At 38.1% G+C, this 23,702-nt stretch overlaps 1 protein-coding gene across 1 annotated transcript in view; it reads right to left on the bottom strand.

Moving 5' to 3' along the window:
• EYS (eyes shut homolog) overlaps positions 1 to 23,702 on the bottom strand; it is an 822,863-nt gene that overhangs the window by 360,467 nt on the left and 438,694 nt on the right. Inside the window, exon 30 of the mRNA XM_065682611.1 lies at positions 1,119 to 1,243. Coding sequence (XP_065538683.1) covers positions 1,119 to 1,243 — 125 coding nt within the window. The remainder of the gene's footprint in view (positions 1 to 1,118; positions 1,244 to 23,702) is intronic.

The following is a 23,702-nucleotide window of genomic DNA, read 5'->3' as shown; positions in this document are numbered from 1 at the left end:
GTATCTGAAGGGGGCCTATAGGGATGCTGGGGAGGGACTCTTCGTCAGGGACTGTAGTGACAGGACAAGGGGTAATGGGTTAAAACTTAAACAGGGGAAGTTTAGATTGGATATAAGGAAGAAGTTCTTTCCTGTTAGGGTGGTGAGGGTTGCCCAGGGAGGTTGTGAATGCTCCCTCCCTGGTGGTGTTCAAGGCCAGGCTGGACAGAGTCTTGGGTGACATGGTATAGTGTGAGGTGTCCCTGCCCATGGCAAGGGTGTTGGAACTAGATGATCTTAAGGTCCTTTCCAATCCTAGCTATTCTATGATTTATAATTGTTCAGAAAATTTATTTTCATCCCACCCAGCAGATACAAGCATGGGTATGTGTGACTGCAATAATAATATAGTTAAAATGTTCAGAATCTCTTTTCAGTCAACTTTATTAAATAGCTAGTTAAATTCTGTAGTTGATGTACATTGCCTGTTTGACTGCATGCTTGGTCTGTAAATTACATTAGTAAATCACAGAATCATAGAATATAAGGTTGGAAGAGACCTCAAAGATCATCTAGTACAACCTTTCCTGGTGAAGCATGACTTAGACTAGATGCTCCAGCACCCTGTCCAGCCAGATCTTACAAGAGTCACTATACTGGGGAATCCACTTCCCTGGGGAGATTGTTCCAAAGGCTGATTGTTCTCATTGTGAAAAATTTTTCTCATGTGTCCAACTGGAATCTCCCGAGGAGTAACTTGTGCCCATTACCCCTCCTCTTTTCCCTGTGACTTCTTCTAAAAAAGGTGTCTTCATCTTTGTAGTCACCCTTTAAATACTGGAACATAGTGATAAGGTCTCCACTGAGAGAAATCATACGTAATATACCTAGCTCCTGATACTTCTTCAGAGTTACTTAATGAACTGGTTTTAGTTTTAAGTGTTTCTAACGTGCTTATTAGACTAGTTAATTCAGATTTCATTAAAAAAACTTGTCATAGAGAGTTAATATTTGTGCTCCCTGTAGGTTATATACAAATAGTAAGTTTGATATAATTTACCGATTTTCTTGGTAGTAGCGCTGATACAAAGTTTAATAAACTATCATTGTTTAAGATTATTCTGTCAAATGCCAGTTACCTTTTTGACATTTACAAGTGTATCCACTGATACGATCTTCACAGGTTGAGCCGTGTAGACAAGGTGATGAATTACACTCATTAACTTCTATTTCACAAAACTGTCCAGAAAATCCAGCAAGACACCTGAAGCAAACAACATTCAAAAGTGTTATACTGTGAATAGCCATCATATAAAACATAGTTTGTGAGGAAAAAATAGAAAATGTATAATGTATGTGTATTAACAAAGACACAATCTCATATATTTCTTTCTGGTTTAAGAAGTCCTTTACTGGAACTCTTCCACGTTTCACATTTTAACCTGTGGTGATCTGTTAGAGGATTTAAGATGGCAAAACCCAATAACCCAATCACAGATTTCACATCTGGATCATAATCAAATGTAACAGTCTCAGTTACAGTTTACAGGTTCTATCAAGGTGAGTACAAACCTTTCTTAACGTGCTATTGGGAGACTGTCCACTAAAACAATTTAGTTAGCTAAGTAACTTCAGCCTACGTTTGTAAAACTGCTTGTTGAGAAATGTTGCACCATTAAATGTAACTACTGCATGAAAACTAACCTTCAGGGTTATTTATCGTTCTAGTTATCAGATGTTAGTCATCTTGGAAAAACTCTTCCATATATTTCTAGTTGTAAATCTTACGTGATTATTTATACCAAAATACTATGATTTCATACAACTAACCCAAATAGACTCACAAGACTTCTAATGAAGCTCAGGAATTTTACTAATCTCACAATTGACACATCCTTGCATATATATGCACAACTTTACAGATATACTCAAATAGTTTTGCAAAACAGGGCCCCATAATGGTATTTACAATACTTGTTCTTTTGAGATGTGTCGTACATGGATACATTTCACATGAGAGTGTATTCAAAAACTTCTGTTGGCAAGTGGGTGGTGCACATCTTGTATGTTGTCTTTGCTCTAATGAAGAGCTTAAAACTTTATGCCCCATTTTAAGGAAGATAAGTACATTAACAAATTATGTTACAGTAAATAGTCATTGTCACCTACTCCTCAAGCTGCTACATTGTGTGAATGCAAAACACATCATTAGAATGAAGAATCTGCAGTGTCCACCTGAGCTTTCCAAATGCTGAAGCAACAGAGAAGGAGGATAGACTATGGAACAGGTATGTGTAACACTTCTGAAAGATTATGACACTGTGTATCAGTAATTAAATTTTGGTTTATTTCTGCCGTGACTATTAGAATATATTTGTTTCATTTTATATGGAATACACTCTGGGCAATGGGAATTTGGAATCTATCAAGACAATGACAGCAGATTTCCCAAAGTCTACGTCAGTTACAGATCGCAGCATTATACTGCTTGGAAAACGTACAAATTGAGGCACACACTATTATTTTTCAAATACCTACTTATAACGTGCGAGAGAAAAACTTAATGAGTGAACTGTAAGGCCACCTGTGCAGCTCTTTGGCCACAAAACACTAAGCAAAACCTACTTACTGAGAAGATACAGTTTGGCCTTTCATCCTGTCAGCAAACGTTGAAGACTAGTATTTAAAACCAAATTTATTCCACCTAATTTCACATGCCTAACTGTAACAACCCTAGGATTCTCTTACACTTTGTGGAATAAGGGGTGCAGAGGATTATTCTGCTCACTGTAAGCTTAAATACTTCTCTGAAGATACATTTGTCTTTCCACTGGCTGCACAACATATAAAAAAAAATTAAAGGAAAAGAAATAGTTGAAGGGAACGACTTCTCCCACATATGTGGAGACCAGGAAGGATGAACACCTATAGAATAATGGAAAGAATATTCTACAGGAAAAAAGGCAACTAGACACAGGAAAAATTAGGACAGTTTAAGATCAATTCAAGTTCATACTTTGGGGTGTTCCTAGTAATTTCACTTGGAAAAAAGTGATTACAACATCAACTACAAGAAAGACACATTTTTTTATGTAAAAATTTTGGACAGAATAACTATACCTACATTTATCTAAGAAGAGTGGTCTTGATTTTTCAGTCTGCAAAATGCAAATACTGAACAAAAGTTTAAAGGTCTTTTTCAGAGCTCTTCTGCTGGCAGCTTCAAGTGGGCGTATTTTTATATATGATGTGTATATTCTCTGACAGGTAGAAACTAGTAAATTCAAAAGCAGTTTACCCAGTTACTGTGGTCGTAAGTAGTTGGAGCAGGTTGATATGACTCCAACGGAGAGAATCGATGGAATTGAATCAGCTTCGTATCACAGGATACAGCCTGGATAAGCTTTCAATGATTTTCTACTCCGTTTATATTGACACTTCAGAGGCACTATACAGCCATGGGCCTAACTCTCTAGATACTGAAGCAGAGAAATAGATATATGTATATGTATAAATGTTTGGTAAAAAGAATTATACTGAAAACTTTTCAAATATTTATTAAGTGTATAATGCTACATAGAGTGATGGTGGCACCACCAAAAAACAGAAGTTATAAAAAATATTACTCTGCTTTCAAGTAGAAAATATAAAGTCATTAAAGCTCCTGGATATCCAGTAAATCAAATACCACATTAATTAATTTGCACAAAGTACACTTTCTCCCAAGTCAAACAAGCATTCAACTTAGAGAATATTTAATAATACTGCAACTATTTCACATACTGATTTGTTTTATTTATTACAGTACCACAGTGTTCACTTTGCTTGTGTTCAGATAGCATAATTATATGAAAACGATGCTTCATGACTGCAGAGGCAGGCACTCCACTAAGTGATTCTGAGCAATTATGAAACACCAGCAGCAAGCATATTACTGATGCTTGTAAGTCATAAAACAACACCTAAATGTCAGCAGCTTTTGTAAATTTCCCAAAATGGTAATAAATAGTATGCTTTATTAAGAGTGTTAACTTCATTAACACTTCTTAGGATTTAACAAGCACCTTAAAAATTTCCTAAATTTTGTTCATTCTTACTTCTTTTTTAAAATTTATATTTCTGTTGTGCTCCTCCTCATTCATACATTCCTTCTGTCATTTCTCTTAGAGCATTAAAGGGGACACAAAAAAAAAAAAAAAAAAATAAATACTACTGACATTAGAAAGTGTAAGCAGATACGCAAAATCGTTGTTGTGCTATAAATGGCATTAAATCTAACTCAAATACTTCAGAAAACATTTTTATGTGGTCCCTGGGATATGATCGTTCTGCGAATGAAAAATAGGGTCTTTGTTTTTTTGATTTTCATACCAACGTATGACCACTGCAAATTTTGTACCTCGATTACTACTTAATGAAAAAACAATTCATGTCTTTGTAAGTAAATGCATACTTAGGTTTAGCAGCAAGTAACTCTTAGATCTTATCTGATAAAGTTAATACACTGAGAAGGCTGAGCTTTTAAACTTAGAAAGGTATCAACATAAAATCAACAGCTTAGTACCAAAAAGCAGCAAAATAATAGTGCTCATTTGCTGTAAGAATAATGCATTCACAATTTAATTATCATTGAATCATACAATGGTTAGGGTTGGAAAGGACCTTAAGATCATCCAGTTCCAACCCTCCTGCTGTGGGCAGGGATGCCTTACCCTAGACCATTTCATAGGGATTTCAGAAAAGATCTTTTTCTTTTTTATCATTCTCCACAGATTTTTTTCTCTCATAAAAAATGCTGACATAAAATAGTCCCTTTTTTGTTGCACCTTTACATCAATCATTATCAGGATTTTGGGCATATGACAATGCAATAGCTGAACAAAAGACGGAAAAGATTCTATTGAATTTGATGGATTTGAAACAGAAAAACATAACTTCAGTACTTTTACACTGCAGTAAAGAACAAAGATGGGAATAAGCATCTCAGCAAAATGCTCAGCTGAGGATTAGCACGGTGCAGAAGGTGACAGTTCATTTTCTTCTTCCAGAAGAACATGGCCAAGGAGACACCTTTAAATCTCCTATGTATCTGAAGGAGCCAGTTCTTTGCAGTTTTCAACCTGCTGCTGACATTAACTGCAAATTGTGATGAAATCATACTTGCAAACTTTCAATTTTGAAATCTTTCCTCACTCCCCATTAATCTCAGCTGGACTGGAAACTCTGTCTTCTAAAATGAATTCAGGAGTTTAAGATGACCTTGAAGATCCTATAGGAAGCTAATGGGCATTTAACCTGGTTATGACAAACTCACTTTCAAAAGTGCCTGTATTAAGTAGCACAATGAAGAACAGAAGTGAAAAGAAGAGGTATACATGCCTCTAAGTGTCTAAACTGCTCCTTAAAAATATACACAGGTTTAGAATCAGTGGCCAACTTCATCAGCCATCTAGTAAGAACTATCCTACATCTAAATTAACCCCAAGCCATATAGGAAACCTGTGAGTTAAAATGAACCTTACGTGTAACTATAACGTTTTAGGCACTTCCAAGCTGAAATTCCAAAACCAGGAGCAATCCATCGACCATTTTAAGGGTTCTTCCTCTTTATGCTTGCCCTTTGGGATATCGGCTGATATGAACACAGAAAAGATGTAAGAGATGAGTTTGTTTGACAATAATTATTTCACTGAATATGTCTTCAGAGAGATCAGATGGGACATTTCAGAGAGAGCAAGAATGCTAAAACAACAAGAGACTGGGAACACTTAGGGTAGGGAAATACAGGCTGAACAAAGATCCAAACACCACTGGTCTTATTACACAAAAGAATCATTAAAGAAATGGAAAAGGGAAGCCAAGTTTAAAAAGTAAAACATGGGGTTTAAAATCATTTTTTTAGTGACAAAAGGTAAAAGCTATCAAGAAACAGGAAAAATAGAAGGGTCAGGCCCTGCCTTCTGAGTAATAAACTTGATATGGCGCTGCTCAGCTGAAGGTAGGAATAGCTAGTGCCCTAATGATGCTGCATTGAGGCCATGAGTATATTTATGCCCCCTTCACCTGAAAGGGTGAAAAGCAGCAGCTCTGGGATAAAGACTGCTTGTTCTTGTAAAAGAGCAATTTTCTCATCCTCAGTGTCAGTATCCAGTCTTACTTATTCCAGTAAGTAGTGCTAGTCTACCTTAGGTTTCCTCTTCCTTGCCCGTACCCCTACATCTTTGAAGGGTGTTGGAAATGATAAAGCAGAGATACTTCCAGCCCTATTCTTCTATAGAAACCATGTTTCTATCACAGCTATTTTCAAATATGGTTTCAAGTGAGATGTTCATATTGAGAAGTTTCTTAGTTATCACTACATACTTTCATAACACAATCATTTCACTCTCACCATCCTCAAAAGTACTGAGATAACAAAGACTGCTATGTTTTGCCTCGATAGCACTGAAGATTGTTTTGCTCATAGAGGTAGTTGGCAAAAAAATTCAAAGTTTTATACTTTTCACCTGTACTTGATATCACATGCGGTTGCAGATACCTGGGAAGATTCAGTTATATGGAAAGCAGTAAGAAAACTCTTCTGCCTTGGTCCTGAACAGCAGGGCTATGTGGTATGGTGTTTGCATAGTTATTTCTCTCACTTATTCCTCTCTTCCACCGCTTCTCTGGAGCAGGCTTTTTTTCCTGTTCTTAAACCCAGAGGCTCTGTCACTGTTGCTGATGGGCTCAGCCTTGGTCAGCAGAGGGTGTCTTGAAGCCAGCTGGCATTGGCTCCGTTGGACAGAGTGGAGTGTTCTAGCATCTCCACACAGAAGCCCCCTTTGTAGTACCCCTCCCCCCTCCCCCCCCCCCCCCCCCCGCCCCTTACCAAAACCTTGCCACAAAGACCAAATATACTCGGGTATTTATATTGTCAGGTACAGCATTCTAGCTTTAGTAAGACGATTTCCACTATGGTTTTCATTATGATTCACTGTGGATTGATACAAGCTTCTCTTTGTTCCTGCCCCACATGGCTTTGTGGTACTTTGATTCATTTACAGTAGAGGGAACAGCTATGCACTGAAGGCTTTTTTTTTGCAAAAAGCAGCCAGGACATTGAAACTGAATGAGAGAGGCAATACACAAACTCAAGGAAAAGGCTGGAAAGTGGCTAGAGAATGGTCCTATAATGGGCTAAGTATAAAAGCAATTTGCAAGCCTGAAGCTGGCTGTCGTGGTTTAAACCTAGCCACACAGCTCGTCCACTCACTCCTCCCCTTCTTTCCCTCCCTCTACTCCTGGAGGGAAGGAGAGGAGGATAGAAAAGAATTCGTCTCCCATGGGTTGAGATAAGAACAGTTTAGTAACTAAGTTATAACACAAATCACTGCTGCTACCACCAATAATAATAATGATAAAGGAAATAACAAGAGGAAAGAATACAACACCTCAGCACCAGCCGACCGATAACTCATCCAACCTCGCAGTGCCCTAGCCCTTCTGGGTAACTCTCCGTTACATCCTGGGCATGATGTGCTGTGGTATGGAATACTTCTTTGGCTAGTTTGGGTCAGGTGTCCTGTCTCTGCTTCCTCCCTTCCTTCCCTCCTCCCTGGCAGAGCATGAGGCTCAGAAAGTCCTCGGTCAGACTAAAACATTTGTGTTAGCTCTGTTCCCAGGTCGAAAGTCAAAACACAGCGCTGCACCAGCTACTAAGAAGGAAAAATGACTGCTACTGCTGGAGCCAGGACAGTATCCACCCCTTATTCCATACCACTCACATCATGCTCAGATCCCACATTTTCAATGTACCATCTCTCTTACATATATATACATCCACATACACACACAGGCAGAGAGAAGGAAGTAATTTCTTAGTGCATTGACCAATCCCTGTAATGCTGTCAAGACCATTTGGTCCATGATGTCAGGTTCCACCCCTTGTAACAGTCTTGATGGCATCAGAGTACACTGTGCACCGGTATCTACTAGAGCCAACTACAACTCTCGGAATTTATGAATCATTTCATCCATTGTTAGTGGTACTATGTCATTCCAGGTTACTGCTGCCAATGAATGAGCATATGATGACAGTGCATTCCGTGTACGTTTTCACCACATGGGTCGTGTACATACGACTTCATCTGAGTCTATGGGTATATCCCTGTTGTTTGGCTTGATGTGGTAGATCATCTCTACAATGGCTGATTCCCTCAGAGACTGGATGCCTTTGTCTAAAGTAGTCCACTTGGCCGAACGACTCATAACATTGTCTTTGTATGGAAACCTTTCTTTCACAGCTGCCAAGAGCCGCCTCCAAAGATTGAGGGACTTTTTCTCTCTTGCAATTGATTTGTCAATTCCCCCTTCTCTAGCAAGTGATCGCAGCTGCTTGGCTTCCCTACCTGCTAGTTCATGACCATTGGCCCCATTGTCCCAGCACCAGAGCAACCAGGTGATGATGTGCTCCCCTGGTTGATGGGTAAAATCTTTTCGCATATTCCATAGCTCAGTTGAAGTCCAAGGTCGAGAAGTCACCTCTTCTTCTTCTTCATAATGTGATGATGACTCCTGATCAGATGCTGGACTGGGTGGTGAATACATTGTTTCTTCATCTTGATTCACCCTTCTTGCCTCTTTTTTGCTTTTTCTCTTGATTACAGTGGCAACAGATATTGGCATGAATTGGTCCTCTGGTTTAGCTGCAGTTATTATCACTGTGGTTTGAGTAGTGACTGTACTTGTTGCTGGGGGTGGTGTAGCTGCTCTGCTTGGAGCTGGGATAGCTGCACTGTCTATTGCAGTCGATGTTTGAGTAGCTGCTGTACTTGTCGTTGGGGTAGCTGCGCTGACTGTTGCTTTGCCCTTAGATGCAGGGCCATTTTTTTCCTTTTGAAGGTGCTGGATAGTGTTGAACAAGGCCCTGTAAGCACAGGCCAAGCCCCAGCACGTTGCCATGATTTGTCTGTCTCTGATATGGCCAGAATGAGCACACACCTCATTTGAGTGTTTTACTAATTCTTCCAGATTTTTGCACTTGTTCAGTGGTGAAATTCCAAAGTACTGGAGGAGCCCACTGACCTAGATACTTGCCCATACTATCCCACACTCCCTGCCACTCATGGCTGTCCAGCCTCAGGGAAAATCTCTTGGTCCTTCTATATTGCCGTTTAACCCCAGACAAGGCCCAAACCTGACTCTGCTTAACTCTTGAAATTAGACTAAATGGTCCTGGGCAAAACACACTCTGTATGCATGCCAACACGGTGATCCCCATCGCAATCAGCAAGCAGGTCTCAACAGTATTAAAAGGTCATTCAAAAACTTCAAAACTCTTAAATGATGCTGTAAATGGTCTGGGAGGGAGGCTGGGAGGGTAAAAGAATGTCTCCTTCACAGGTTAACCACCCGAGAAGGAGAAAAAAGATGTGTAATTGCTAAGCACTTTTATTATATGCCTCCCAAAGTATAAAGGTGGTGACCACACTGGGAACATAAGCGAGATCAGTTTCATGACCAATGATTCTATTGTATTACAAGTCATTACCATACAGTGCAATGAGAGAAGAACCTTAGCCCAAAGTCCCCAGCCTATAAACACTAACACAGCAAATACCAGCTCTAAGTAAGGTACGATATACTGAAACTGTGAGATCAAGAGGAACAACTCTGAGAGCCAATAAATCAGCATTGTGACGAGTGACTATCAATCTAAACCAATGAATGCTTATCACAAATACTATTAGACACAATCCAGTCAGATCTGTCGTTATCTCAACCCCTTGAGCCTACACAGTGTTGGGTAAAAGAAAGATGACTTATTTAGGATGAGGACTTAGCTGTCTAAGGGGCTGCCCATTAATATAATGAAGAACTGATCTTTAAGAAAGTTGCATAGATTCAAAACCACAGCTCATGGTGTCCATATGTGCTTGGCTGACCTATTTAGAAGACATGAATCAGGTCCTAAGAAACATTCACAGATGCAGTAATCTTAAACCACAAATTAAGCATTTACTATTTTAATATTGACAGATTTACAGAACTACATGAAATTGTAACATTGTTGATATTTTATCAACTTAAGGTCAGACAAAACGCCATCTACCTGATCTCACAGTGTTGTAGACATCCTACCTGAAGGCTAGCTATGCAATGGACTAGAACTGGGCTAATTGTTAGTAATAAGAAGCATCCTTACTTTATATATAATATTTAAGAATCTAATGCAGCAGATGCTGCACATATGAGACTGATCCCAGGTCTTCACTCTTGGTTTTCATTACATTAATAAAATTAATAAAATGGCAAATGCAGCAAGGAAAATTACCAAATGAAGAAAAAAAATGTGGATACTTTATTTTCTTTTTAGTTGGACATTAAGATTTATAAGTGAATAATAAAGTAGAAACACACAGTTCTTGTAATGAATTCATACAAATTACACTGGGAGAATGAAGTAGTTATTTTTCCATTAGTTCAGAGCTAGTCAGATCAAGCCTAAGAACATCAATGTTTAACACCAATGTTTCCATATGAAAGCAAAAAACTTTTTTTTTTTTTTTGAGATTAAAACTAAAAGAGCAGCAGAAGAATCAGCTAATGAATCAGAACACAGTTGAGGAAAAGTCTACCTGAATGCCTCCTTATTTCCTGACTTCCTCACTCCTCAGCAAAAACTAAACTGCCTATGATCTCTTGTATTAATGATTAGCAATCAAAACACAAACTGTGAAAAAAATCTGAGGCATTCCCACAATGCATCTCTATGAAATAGGAAGCTAAGTTATTTTACTAACTTGTTATATAATAAGTACGTAAACAAAAAACTTGCAGTTATTTAAACAAATAAAAAAAATAAGCAACTACTTCTACAGAAATTAAAAATTTCATATTTTTATCAGTATTGGAAAGATCCATCAGAAAAGGGGTAAAGGAACTTCACAGACTTGTTCAAGCATTTTATGCAGCAATTGAGTTATTCAAGCCTAAACAGAATTTTATTGGGGTTGCCAAAATATTTTTAACTTTTGCAGACACATTCTGTATTAAAAGTGAGTAAATCAGTAACAAATTTCAACTCCTAGATGGAGTTTTCAATAAAAATCCAAGATGTCTTACATGAATCTCCTGTAAAAAAGCAGCAGTGACAACTGTGGTCAGTTTTACTTCATCTTAGTTATATACTGTAAGGGCTACTGACATGCATACATTTCTACTACCCCGAATATTAGATAAAAAACAATTCCAAAAAGATTAATGATTAAGAGAATTAAATTATGTATTTTGATCTATGACAATTATAGCTGCAGCCACAGTAAAATTTCTTCTATGTGAGTAAACTTTCAGCATCAGAGAAAACCTGCAAGAACTGAAATGTCAGCCAAATTTTTCCCTACGACTCTACTTCATATCCTGTTGTAACTCATTGCTCTTTGAGTCGGTTTTGTAACTCATCTTTTGAATATTTTTTATCTATACCCTTTTCCTCCTCTCTCCCACTCTCTCTTTTATCTGCTTTGTGACCTTTTACAGCTTATGAATAATTTGTGCATCTATGAGATAAAAGGTTCAAAAAAACCACGGTTCTATAACATAGAAGTTTACTAGGTTTATCTGGGAACAATGATTAACAGCAATTGTACTTACAAGAAGAGCATTTATGCTGTAACCTTTACCCGCATATGTGACTCATTCAGCCTTGTAAAATCAATGAACTTTATGGACCAGTCCACAGTATGAAATTTGTTTGTGGCATAAATTTTTCTTCATGTGTGTTAACCTTGATGAGTGAGGTAATGTTTTGTATCTCATTATTAGGTCATTAGGACTTTGGGCAGAATAGTAGATCACTATGAAAAAAACTTCTGAGCAACTGTGTTAGCTAAATAGTCTTGTAAATGTGCAATCTTTTTTGACATCAGTTGTGATTTTTTTTCTTTTTCAAATCTGCATTCTCTATCCAAAATAAATCTAGTTAACTGCTCTACTGTAGCAGGCAAGCTCTGACACTGCAAATTTATACTGGAATTGCTATACATTATTAACAAGCTATGAAAAGTCACTGGCTAAATGTCATGGTAGCTGAGATATAGTGGTACCTTGGGATTCATATAGCTAACAGTTTAGTTTTAATCATCTTGGACCACAAGGTGGCTTGACATTTGCGACACAACTTTTTCCTTTTTAACTTCCACTGGAATCAGATCTCTGTTATCTCACCCATGATTCTCAACTTTAAATATGATGGAAGGTTTTACCTTCTAAATTAAAAAAGTGAAAAATCGATCAAACATGGATCAATTAAACCTTATCATTCATTTAATCGATGCTCATATGCCAGCTTGGAAAGGAAAAAAGGAAGAGCAAGAAAAATGAGATAATTCAACCACCTTCAGGATCATGAGAGATATTTCCTGTGAAATACATGACCCTAACTTTACCACTACTGAGGCATGACCCTCCTCAGCAGTATTAACACTGAAAACTTTTGAAAACACTACAAATGTTAATTTTAAGGAAAAAATGAGGAAGAACACTGGTTTATTTTAAATATGCATATTATTACAACATGATTCTTAAAAATTAAAAAAATATTGGAAAAGAATTATTCTACGGTGCCAAATAAATTTGCAGTCATTAGCATACTTCACTCTTTAACAGCCAGCCTTTTGGATCATATGTTCCAATGGAAGCCAATGCATCATTTTCTTCCAGATACTTTACTATTCTAAGCCTTGCATCAAACACTTCAAACTTTCACAGTGAGATTTATCAGGGCCTTTGAGTAACAGTGAAATTGTGGGTGCTTTACAGGTGACATAATGAGCTCATCTTGGTGGAAAATGTCCCACATGTTTCACCAGATTTTGGTGATATATTACAGATTTTGCTGATTTTTTACAGATTTTGGCCTTTTATCACATTAAGTAATCTCTTACGGAAAACTGAAAAATGAAGTTAGCACATGGGGAAAATAAGGGGTAACAGGTACAAGTTACTCCTGGGGAGATTCCAGTTGGAAAACAAGAGGAAAATTTTTCACAATGAAAGCAATTGGCCATTGGAATGATATCTGTAGGGAAGTGGTGGATACTTTTATGATTCAGCTGGACAGTGTGCTGGGACATCTATCTAGGTTATATTTGCCTAGAAAGGTTGGACCAGGTGATCTTTGAGGACCCTTCTAGCCTTTTATTCTATGATTCTATGATCACATCAAAGCGAATTCTCTGCTGTCTGGTCATCCATCTGGTTTGAAGACTGTGGATGCTGGTGGTGACCCAACCAATGTTTGTGCTATATATTAAAGAAAAAAAGTGTGCTATTGCTTTTAAATTCTGAAAAACAGCTGGAGGGGATTGACACTGGTGTGCATGTGTGTGTGAATTCCTTGTGATTTCTGAGATCCTGTCGTGGATCAGCTTAGATCTTTGTTATTACTGTAGTTTCACTTGTGGGTTAAACTGATTATCTCCATAAACACAATGACTCTCAGTTCAAATTAATATGCGTCAACTGCCTATCACTAATACTAATGAAAATTGGTTCGCCTGATAGCCTTTGAAATACATTTCTATTGAGAGAATATGAGAAACCAGCCAGTAGGGAACTTAATGGAAGTCTCCTGAGAGAGCTTTTCTCTGATTATTTTCACTAAAACCCTTCCCAAGGGTGATACTGTGATTAATAATTTTAGAACTGACAATGAAACTTTCCCCAAGCTATAGGTCTAGCATATCACATCACTTTTTTTGTTCCTTTCACTCCTCTGAGTCTACTTGGAGATACTGTCAAAAATCAAGCAAGTTTATTTATCTTTGAAGTAAAATTTTGCTTAAAAAGAAGTAAAACTAAAATATAGTTACCCATGGTGGTCAGGAAATGTTACTCCTATTTTAAAGAATAGATAATCTGAATCAAACAGGTGGGAAAAAAGAAAGAGGAATAACACACTTGAGACTATATTTGATTTTAGAGGTCTTCCATTTATTCAAGTACAGTTGCTATCTCCTTAGCATCAGAGGCCCTCCTAGAGATTTATAACCTCAAGTAACAAGGCTCATCTTTTCCTTTCTGCTTTCTTTCTTAGCTTATGGAAGAAGTCATGCAGTGATTAAAATATTTTAGAGTTGAATAAAAAAGATATTAGAGAAAAATTAAGTTGGAAAGCAGAGTCACATACATAGTACAAGAGAAATAGGTTCAGATCTTGTAAATGTTCTGATTCTCATAGTCCTGAACTTCTCCATATACATCACTAGTTTCTATAGAATGGAGCTTTGCAAAGGTAAAAATAATTTGAAATAGGTAATTCATAGTGCCATTCTCTCTGAGAACTGTTTTTAGAACAGGAGCTACAAACCATAAGGTTAGGACCTTACCCATATGTTCACAATTATCAGCCCCAGATTTTCACTAACAATAAGAATTTACTGTAAGCTTACATAAATCTCTGACTGGTTTAAAGGCACAAAACATTTATCACTGGTTTTTGGCCCTATCCCTACTACATATTATTGCCTGAGATTTATATTCACAGGGGTAAATATAAGGAGGAATGAACTAATACATCCATACTTTGTAAGGAATGAAGGAAAAAGAAGCAGCTTACACAGTCCTCTTAGAAAACCCTGTCAGCTTTCTATGCTAGATACACCAGTGCAAGGCATCTTTCTTCTCAGAGGAGAAATATTGCATGTAAAGGCCCAAAACAGATTCAGTGAGTTTAGACAAGATTGGATCTGGAAGCTCTGCAACTTTTCAGCTTTCTTCTGTGTTTGAAAGATAGTTAACAAAACAGAGAAATTATCACCTTCATATAAAAGGAAAAAAGAAATAAGAAGAGAAAAGGAAACAGAAAAACAAAATAGAAAAGAAAAAAGAAAAAAATTGCAATGCAATGGCAGGATAGTAAAGACCATATTTAGAGCTTTATTCCTGACTATAATATTGTAAGTGCAATGTGGGCTAGATAAAACTATTTTTTTGCTACTCAGGACACGCAAAACTACTGAGGACATAGTCTACGTTTTTATTTAAAAAAGTATCTGGACAATAAGGGTCTTTCTTTATTCTCACAGAATGTCTCAGGACCACCACAACGCATACTAAACATTTGCTTATAAAAAGTTCCATTCTTTCTAAGGTCATTCTTGTTATAAGAGACCTTAAACTTTCTCAGTCCACTTGGATACAATCTTTATTTTCCCTAAGAGAAAAAGCAGATTTTACTGCCAGTAAAATCTCCCACTGCGGTTAACATAGACATTCTTATTAAGTGATAAATTGCATACTTGCTAAATCACAGTTGGTGGGGTGTGACCGAGTTGTAAGAAAGGTTAATCTGTGGAAGATCAGGCAAGAATGAATACAGTAAAATAACCAGAATGGCTAAGCCTTGATGAAAATCTGCTAGAGTTAATACACTCCTTTCTTTATTTTACTAATTTACCCAACTGGAAAATAGATGTATTTCTTCACACACCACTAGTGTGGGCAGAATTAAAAGAGGAACTGGCATGTGTGTCTCTGCGTTTGTGTGTCCTTGCTTGACTGATGAAAATCCACCATTCAGCCATTTGCTAAAATAATCCAGATTTGCACTCAAATTTCACAGACATAAAAGCTACCATTAACTGGTTAATCCCTGCTCAAACATAAGTCTCCCTGACCAAAAAGGTCAGGAACTAATAGTTCTTGTGCATAAATATGTTAAGATAGGTCCTCAGCTGATGTGAAGACTCATATCAGTCTTGACATATGTCTGTGCTATCCAGTATTCATTCACAATTCTGGATACAACAAAACAGATCAATATCAGACACCACTTTCTTATTCTTCTTTGTTTGGTTCAGTTCCCTTGGTTTAAATCAGTTCTGTTCTGTTCAACATATGACTGTGTTGAGAACCATGCATATGAAAATGGAAGTTTTGAATTAGTAGATTTTATGTAGCTCCACTTACAGATACTGCTTTTTAATGTCTTAGTGATCTCTTTGCCCTGCAACAGCCACCAAATCATGATAAAATTAGCCAAAAATTGTCTTCAGCCTATTCCGGCCAAGACAAAATAAGAAGTAAAGCTATTTTTATTTGTAGTACTCCCCATCCCCAGCCATCTAAGATCTCTTCATATTCAGAGGGGGAAGGCTGGTGCATCCAGAGAGAAATTAATAGTTTACGTATCTATCCATCCTACCTTGCGGTCTCCAGAAGGTGACTCAACTGTTTATTTCAGGAAGGGATAATTTGTAATTTGAGGGTGCCTGTTGCTCCATTCACTAACAGCAGAACCCATGCACTTTTTTAACACAGATGCCTAATTTTTGCTAAGCAGATTTAAGCAAGATGAATCTCATTATTCATCTTACATTACTGGGTTTTGTATCTGTAGTAAGATTTATTTGTTTTTTATAAGCCAAGCCGGTTAGCTAAAAACCATATTTACTTGTTTGTTCTCTAAAGTTTCTCATTACTCTTAAAATGATTTCCTGCTTATAAATAGCCAGAATCAAATATTGTTCATGAGAAGCATTTTATTTTGAAAGTCATAAATTATGGAAAAATGACTTCAGTCAGGGATTTCTGTTTCCTAAAGAACATGCAAAGCACTCAGTGTTACAAGCTGAAAGCTATCCTGAGGGAGAAATCTACAGGAGTATATACTGGATAATAAAATTCTCACTGAAATGAAATGTACTCTTTGAAGTTGATTTTTTTTGTTGTATTTAAGCTACCAAAGATGTTGCTCTAGACATAGGAGGATTTCTGAGACAGAGCACATCTCAAAGCTGAATCCAACCTTGGATTAGTCACACATTTCCTAAAAGATGTCTGGAATGTAAGGACGTCTGGTTTGTAAGTATATCTGTTTCACAGCTATTCATCACAAGGAAAAAGGAAAAAACATAAGAAAAGCAACAAATGAAACAGAACGACACAAACCTTAAGGAGAAATAGATAACTGAGATTGTAACAGATATGAGACCTTTCAGGTCACTAACCGATGGGACACTGAAGGAACTAGTCAAGTAGAACAGTGGAGAGGTTCAACCAGAACTTCATAACAAGAAAGGAAACAACATTATCATACATGTGATGGGAATAGCAATAGAAAGTAGTCATGTGTAAACAAGTTTCTTATCAGTATGCTTCTTTGGCCAGTCTCGCCACTCAACCCCCATGGTCTGTGCTATCCTTTTCTTAAATTCCTTTGCTAACTATTTTCTCTGTAACCATTGCTCTGTTGTGTGTGTGGACATAATTATCCAGTGAATTTAAAGCTGGACTAACAAACGAGAAGACCAGCATCCCGAAACAACCAAGGTCTGAGTTTGCAATTTGGTAAGGGGCCTATTGTGTGACTATGGATATTGGACTTTAGGTCCACACTAATATTTGAGGAATCCATGAATATAGACTGATCTGTGGATAAAGAAGTAGAGGTTGTGCGCAAGTTCTGCTAGTTAAAATGAACACCATCAGTCAGGGAGAAAGAACAGGATTAGGCAATCATGGCAATCATTTATCTGTGACTGCTGTTTAGTGTATGTGGGTGCCTGTAAAAGCACTTGTTGTGTGCTGTGTGACTGGCAGGGGGTGTATTTGCATTTTTGGAATTTGAATGCAGCCTTATTTCTGGATGGATGTGTAAATACATAAACATAGAATCATAGAATAATTGGGGTTGGAAAGGACCTTAAGATCATCTAGTTCTAACACCCCTGACACCTCACACTAAACCATGCCACCCAAGGCTCTGTCCAACCTAGCCTTGAACACCACCAGAGATGGATCATTCACAGCCTCCCTGGGCAACCCACTCCAGTGCCTCACCACCCTTACAGTAAAGAATTTATTCCTTATGTCCAATCTAAACTTTCCCTGTTTAAGTTTTAACCCGTTACTGCTTGTCCTGTCACTACAGTCCCTAATGTATAGTCCATCCCCAGCATCCCTATAGCCTCCCTTCAGATACTGGAAGGCTGCTATGAGGTCTCCACGCAGCCTTCTCTTCTCCAGGCTGAACTGCCCAAACTTTCTCAGCCTACATCAAAGAGACCAAGTGGGAAAATCCTCTGGGCTTGCTTCTCAGGGTCCACCAGATCCACTTCTCCCCCTCACTACTCCTGCTTTTCAACTTTTAAGTATGAAGTCAGAGAGCATTCTCAGTGCCTTGGAAACTTGCCAGAAGACTACGCTGTTGCCTTCTTGGTCACTGTTTGCAAACTCTGCTCATGTAAATAGGACTACAGGTTAACTTACTTCCACTGACCTCTCACAACTTCACTCTGTAACTGACCTTTGTCAGCACCAGAAAAGGTCCTTGAATGGTACTTGCAGCTGAGGCACTCAGTTGTGTGGTGGGTTCATTTATTTTGCCATTTGTTGTGCTGGTTTTTTTGTAATTTTTTTTTGTCATACTGTTCCTTTACTTTTCTTTTGTGAACTACTACAGAATCTAATGTGAGAGATCATTGCCAGTATTTCATGCTCCTTCACACTAAGTGCTTGACCTGAATTCCTTTGTGTATATTAGCTTATAAAACAAGCGAAGAGCTCACAAAACGCTGAAGCTAAAGGAGAACAGGAGAAAAGAGATGTTACCCAGAGAAATAACCTTTCTTATATAAAACATTCTGTACTTCACTTAGTCTTGTTTTGCAAGTACTATTTAAGACCTCCGTACTTCCCAACTCTGACAACACAGTTATAATATAGAAACATGAGCCCTTCATTAGCAGGCTGCTATTTACTGTCAGGACCAACCTCCCTACTCCCTTAGCTTCTTGTTAGAAACCCCAGGGATGATTTCACAGTGGCTGCCTTGCTGATTCTCAGTGCTAGTCATTCTGAATTTGAATGGTTCAAAACCAAGTGAGCTGTAATAAATTCAATTTGAGAATATATTCCCAGTTTTACAAACAACATCACAGTTTGTCCCATGTCTCACATCTGTAGTCCTTTAGCTCAGCAGATATCATATTGCTGAAGGAAAAAATGCAAGGTTTGTTCTAACACCGCAAGACCACTGGGCTAGGGCTTATCAGGCATGATTTGTCTGGACTTGTCTTAAGCTTGCCTGGAGCTTTGTTTTAGCTTTTTAGCTCTAGCAGACTGTTATCTAATTTGGCTGAGTTTTGCTTATCTTTGTACAATTGTGTGGTGCTATGTCTGTTCTTATAATAATTCTGATATAGCTCTGCAACTAACGATAGTGATAACAAGTACTATTCTAGTGACAAAGTTTATTGTACACAGAATAAGTTATGTGGTATTGTGGAATAAAAACACTAGCTAACAGTAGAGGCTTTGAAAAATATAAATGGGATGACAGATCAAGGCTATAGACAAATCATCACTAACTACTCATCATTGAAAAGATGATACATTTAGAGCTGGATGAAACTGGCTTTAGGGTAACAAAATGCAAGCTTCCAACATAAATAAAGCAAACCTTATTAAGAAATGCAGATGTAGCACAGAAATGCAAAAGCAGTAAGGTGTAGAGCATGTTAGAAAATGCTTTAAAATATCCCTTAGTATAAGCCCCTCAAGTATGAGAAAGAAGCCCTCCACTGCATTCCCTTGCAGAGTATTCAGGATGACAACGTTTCCATTTCTTTTACGTTTCCCCTGAATTAGACCATTGCAAGTATAAAGTCTGTTTGTTAGTTAAGAGTTTAATAACAATTAAACTATTATTACTGTGATTGAACTGCAACAATGGGATAACTTGCATGGCAAGTACTTTTGTAACTGGATTGTTAATACTTCCTTGGCAAGACTACAGTAAATTCTTGGCTTTGCATATAAAGCATGTCCCTAGTACCAAAGTTTTCATGTGACATACTGGGAGAGGCAACCAGACTTAAAATTTAGTTGAACCTTTTCCCCCCATCTTTCTCTCATACCTCCAGTGCACTTTCAACCTACAGGCCATGCTGGGTAAAAAACAATCCCCCTGATCCCAGACTGGGTTGATAAAAGGAAGAAAACTAAAATATATATTATGGATCCCAGACTGACCTATGAAAGTGAAGCAGTAGTGTCACTTGGAAAAAAATGTTACTTGTTCATGACTAGTCACTGCTACTGTGTCTTTGGCTGAAGAAAGAAACACTGAAAGTTTTCCCATGACAGTGGTCAGGGGAAGAGGCTGGTGAACTACCATAGCAAGAGAAACTCTGATATATAAAAAATGCCCCTAATGGCTAGGAACAACTAATTTTAAATCAAAACTCTTACCTTAGATTCCCCAAAAGTGTGATCAGACTCCCCAAAAGTGCAATCAGACAACATTACAATCTGTCCAGATTACAGGCATCCACCGCAATTTCTGTGCAGCAGACATTTTAGGAGAGCATATAGCTCCATTTAATAGTAGTAGAGAACACTGTCAAGTCAGTTTATTTATCAAGGGACATATTTGACTGCCATCAATGTAGTTAAAACACTTAAAACCAACATTCCCATAGAAAAAGTCAGAGCAACTCTTTGAAAGGCTAGACAAAGCTATAATAATTCTTGGAAATCTGAAAACAATTTTGACACAGTAAAAGAAAATAGTGAAAAAAAGAGAGAAGTTGTGAAGAACCAAACATAGTTTGAGTGATAGTTTTGTGAGTGCAAACATAGTACTTACTGTTCTATTTTTAACATGTATTTATTGCTTTATTCAAGATGACTGTAGAAGAATAATCTAGAACAGTACTACGTAGCAACTTCTGGGAAAGACTGTGTAGATGTCATTGGGTATGAAACAAGAACTCATTTTTCAATAAGAGCTCCTCACATTAACCAGAACATTAGTTGATTTACTTCCTATACAGTGTAATTTTCAGACATGTATACAAACAAAAAAATCTCTACACTTTGTCACTAACATGCCTTCCACAAACATTTGCAGCTACTTTAGCTGTTGATAAAAAGCAGAAAACTAAAATACGCGTAACAGATAAAACAAGTATTTAGAGAAAGCAGTATTCACACTTTCTAAGTGCAACTGAATGAAAAATGTAACTGTCTTTCTCCGCATGACTTTGCATCTTTCTTTTCCTTAGCTCAGGATATTCTTCGGGGCAAGCATACCTACTGCATGAGAAGGGAAAACTTATGCCTTCCGTACACTGTCTGTCATCTTAAAGATACTCATGACTGTGTTACACTACCCATGCTGTTGCAAAAACTTAATCTCCAGTTCCTGATGTAATCTAAGAAACTGATTACTATAGCCCTTTCCACTCCCCTACCCCAAATGGATAGGATGAATATGAGCATAAAGATGTGCTAGGCAGCACTCAGTCATAAACGGTATTTGTAAAATTCAGTAGTGGAAATAATGTATTATCCACCTTAACCCATCGCTTTTCAGCATTTGACATTAATCTTATCCTGTCTGTTGAAAACACTTCTATTATAATGAAACTACTTTCCCACCTCAAGGAATAAGTTGAAGGTTCTGTTCAAATACTTATCTGCCTAAAACTGCATCTCCAACCCTGAACATCCCATTTTTTTTTTATTTTTTTTTTATTTTTGCTTTTTAAGCTTTGTTTACGACTTATACTTGCTGACTAAAGGCTTCTTTCTTGCCATTTTCAGCACACAGTGCCTTCTGCTTATTTTTATTTCCTGGTCTTTGGCTGCTAACTATACTTCCATGGGTGGGATTCAGTCACCTGCATAGAGATATCAAGTAGCAGTTCAGGCAATATATTCCACAAGGCTTCCTGCCACCTTTATAGATGTGCTTATCTTTCCCAGAGGTCCTATATCATATTTACGACCATGTCTGTATCAGATTCAGAAGGGAAATTACAATTGCACTTGACACCTATTGTGCTCCAGTAAACGTGATTTGTGCCATTAACAGTAGAAGGACATAGGCTCTATATTGACCTGACTGTGGGGTCTTATGATTTGTCTGAGCTTATCCTAGCCTGAACTGGATTTGCTTTTGTCCTGGGTTCATCAGTAGCAGTCATTTTTCTCCTTCTTAGTAGCTAGTGCAGCACTGTGTTTTTGACTTTCAACCTGGGAACAGAGCTGATAACACAAATGTTTTAGTCTGACCAAGGACTTTCTGAGCCTCATGCTCTGCCAGGGAGGAGGGAAAGCCGGGAGGAAGGAGAGACAGGACACCTGACCCAAACTGACCAAAGAGGTATTCCATACCGCAGCACATCATGCCCAGGATGTAACAGAGAGTTACCCAGAAGGGCTAGTGGACTGCGGGGTTGGACTAGGTATCGGTCAGTGCTCGGTCAGGATGGGGTGAGTTATTAGTCGGCGAGTAGTGAGGTGTTGTGTTCTCTTTCCTTGTTATTTCCTTTATCATTTTTATTATTGGTAGTAGCAGCAGTGATTTGTGTTATACCTTAGTTACTGGAATGTTCTTATCTCAACCCCTGGGAGTTGCATTCTTTTCAATTCTCCCCTCCCTCCCTCCAGCAGTAGGGGAAGGGAAAGAAGGGGGGGGGGGGGTAGTGTGGTGTGAGTGAATGAGCTGCTTGGCTGGGTTTAAACCACAACAGCTTTGTTGTAGCAGCTATGCCAAGGTCAAGTGATTGCTGCCTCCGCTGATCCAGCTTCAGCCCTGGGAATAGCCCCTCCAGGCAAGGCATCACCCCTTCATGCCCTAAGTCACTGCCAGACAAACTATAGCCCTATTGGGGTGGGGAAATTCAGCCGGCAGGCTGGGAGAAGGAAGCATGCTGTGAAATGGAAACACATACATGAAACCCAAGTGGACCCAACAACTGAAGAGGAAGAAGCTCCCAGCATCAGCATCATGCGCCTCCTCATAGAGAATGAGCTAATAATGGCTTATCAGTTTACCCCATACAGAAGACTTGAGTATCAGCCTTTAAGACATGGAGGGACATTGGAAGTATGAGAGTAACACCCAAAAAAGGGCAGCTAATAAAATAAAAAAGATTATGCAATAACTGTAACTGCATTTGCTAACATACTGGGTAATTTGGATAACCAGCCAGATAAAACTAGTTCATGGCTCCACTATATGTTTTGTGTTCCCCCTTGCCCATAAGTAACACTGATTGCAACCCTGTCTAGACAACTAAATCTCACCCATCACACCACAAGACAGTTCTCATTTCCATTGCACTCCACAGCCCAAATCACAGTATGAAATGCAGTGCTATGTCCAACTTTATCTGATAAGGTAAAAAGCTTTCCCATTAAGCTATTTTAAGACCTTCTCCACAGAAAGTGATATTGAAAGTTAAGATCTCATGATTAAGTACTTAGCAACAACAGTCAGCTTTTACACCTGAAGGCTTGATTTAACTGATTTCCTCTACTTTTACTCTTTCACAGAGCTATCATAAATATCCATTAAGAAAGTTACCTGGCACATTGTAAGCCACTGCTTTAATTTCTTTTGTAACATCTTTGGGGGGAGGGGGACAAGCAAAAAGGTCCCCGTGACAAACCGTGTCCAAATAAAGTAACCACAAATGGCCTAAGAATTGGCCACCCACCCTAAAAACTGCTGAAAACAAGGGAAAATCCCAGCAAAAGCTTTCCATAAAAAGTTCACCATCTGCCTTTTTCCTATTCGTGGATGCACCATCTAGACAGTTCATGCCTTGTGCTTGTATAAGAAGCAGATGATAAAAAGACCAAAAGTCTCATGGTGACGCTGGAAACAGGGCATGCATGATGAAAGGCCATGCTCAGGTGCAACACCAGAGGGCATCTCAGACCATCCCAGC

The sequence above is a fragment of the Lathamus discolor genome, chromosome 5 (genome assembly GCF_037157495.1).
Source record: "Lathamus discolor isolate bLatDis1 chromosome 5, bLatDis1.hap1, whole genome shotgun sequence".
NCBI lineage: Eukaryota > Metazoa > Chordata > Aves > Psittaciformes > Psittacidae > Lathamus > Lathamus discolor.
The sequence above is the reverse complement of the archived record's forward strand: the minus strand, read 5'-3'. Positions and strand labels throughout refer to the sequence as shown.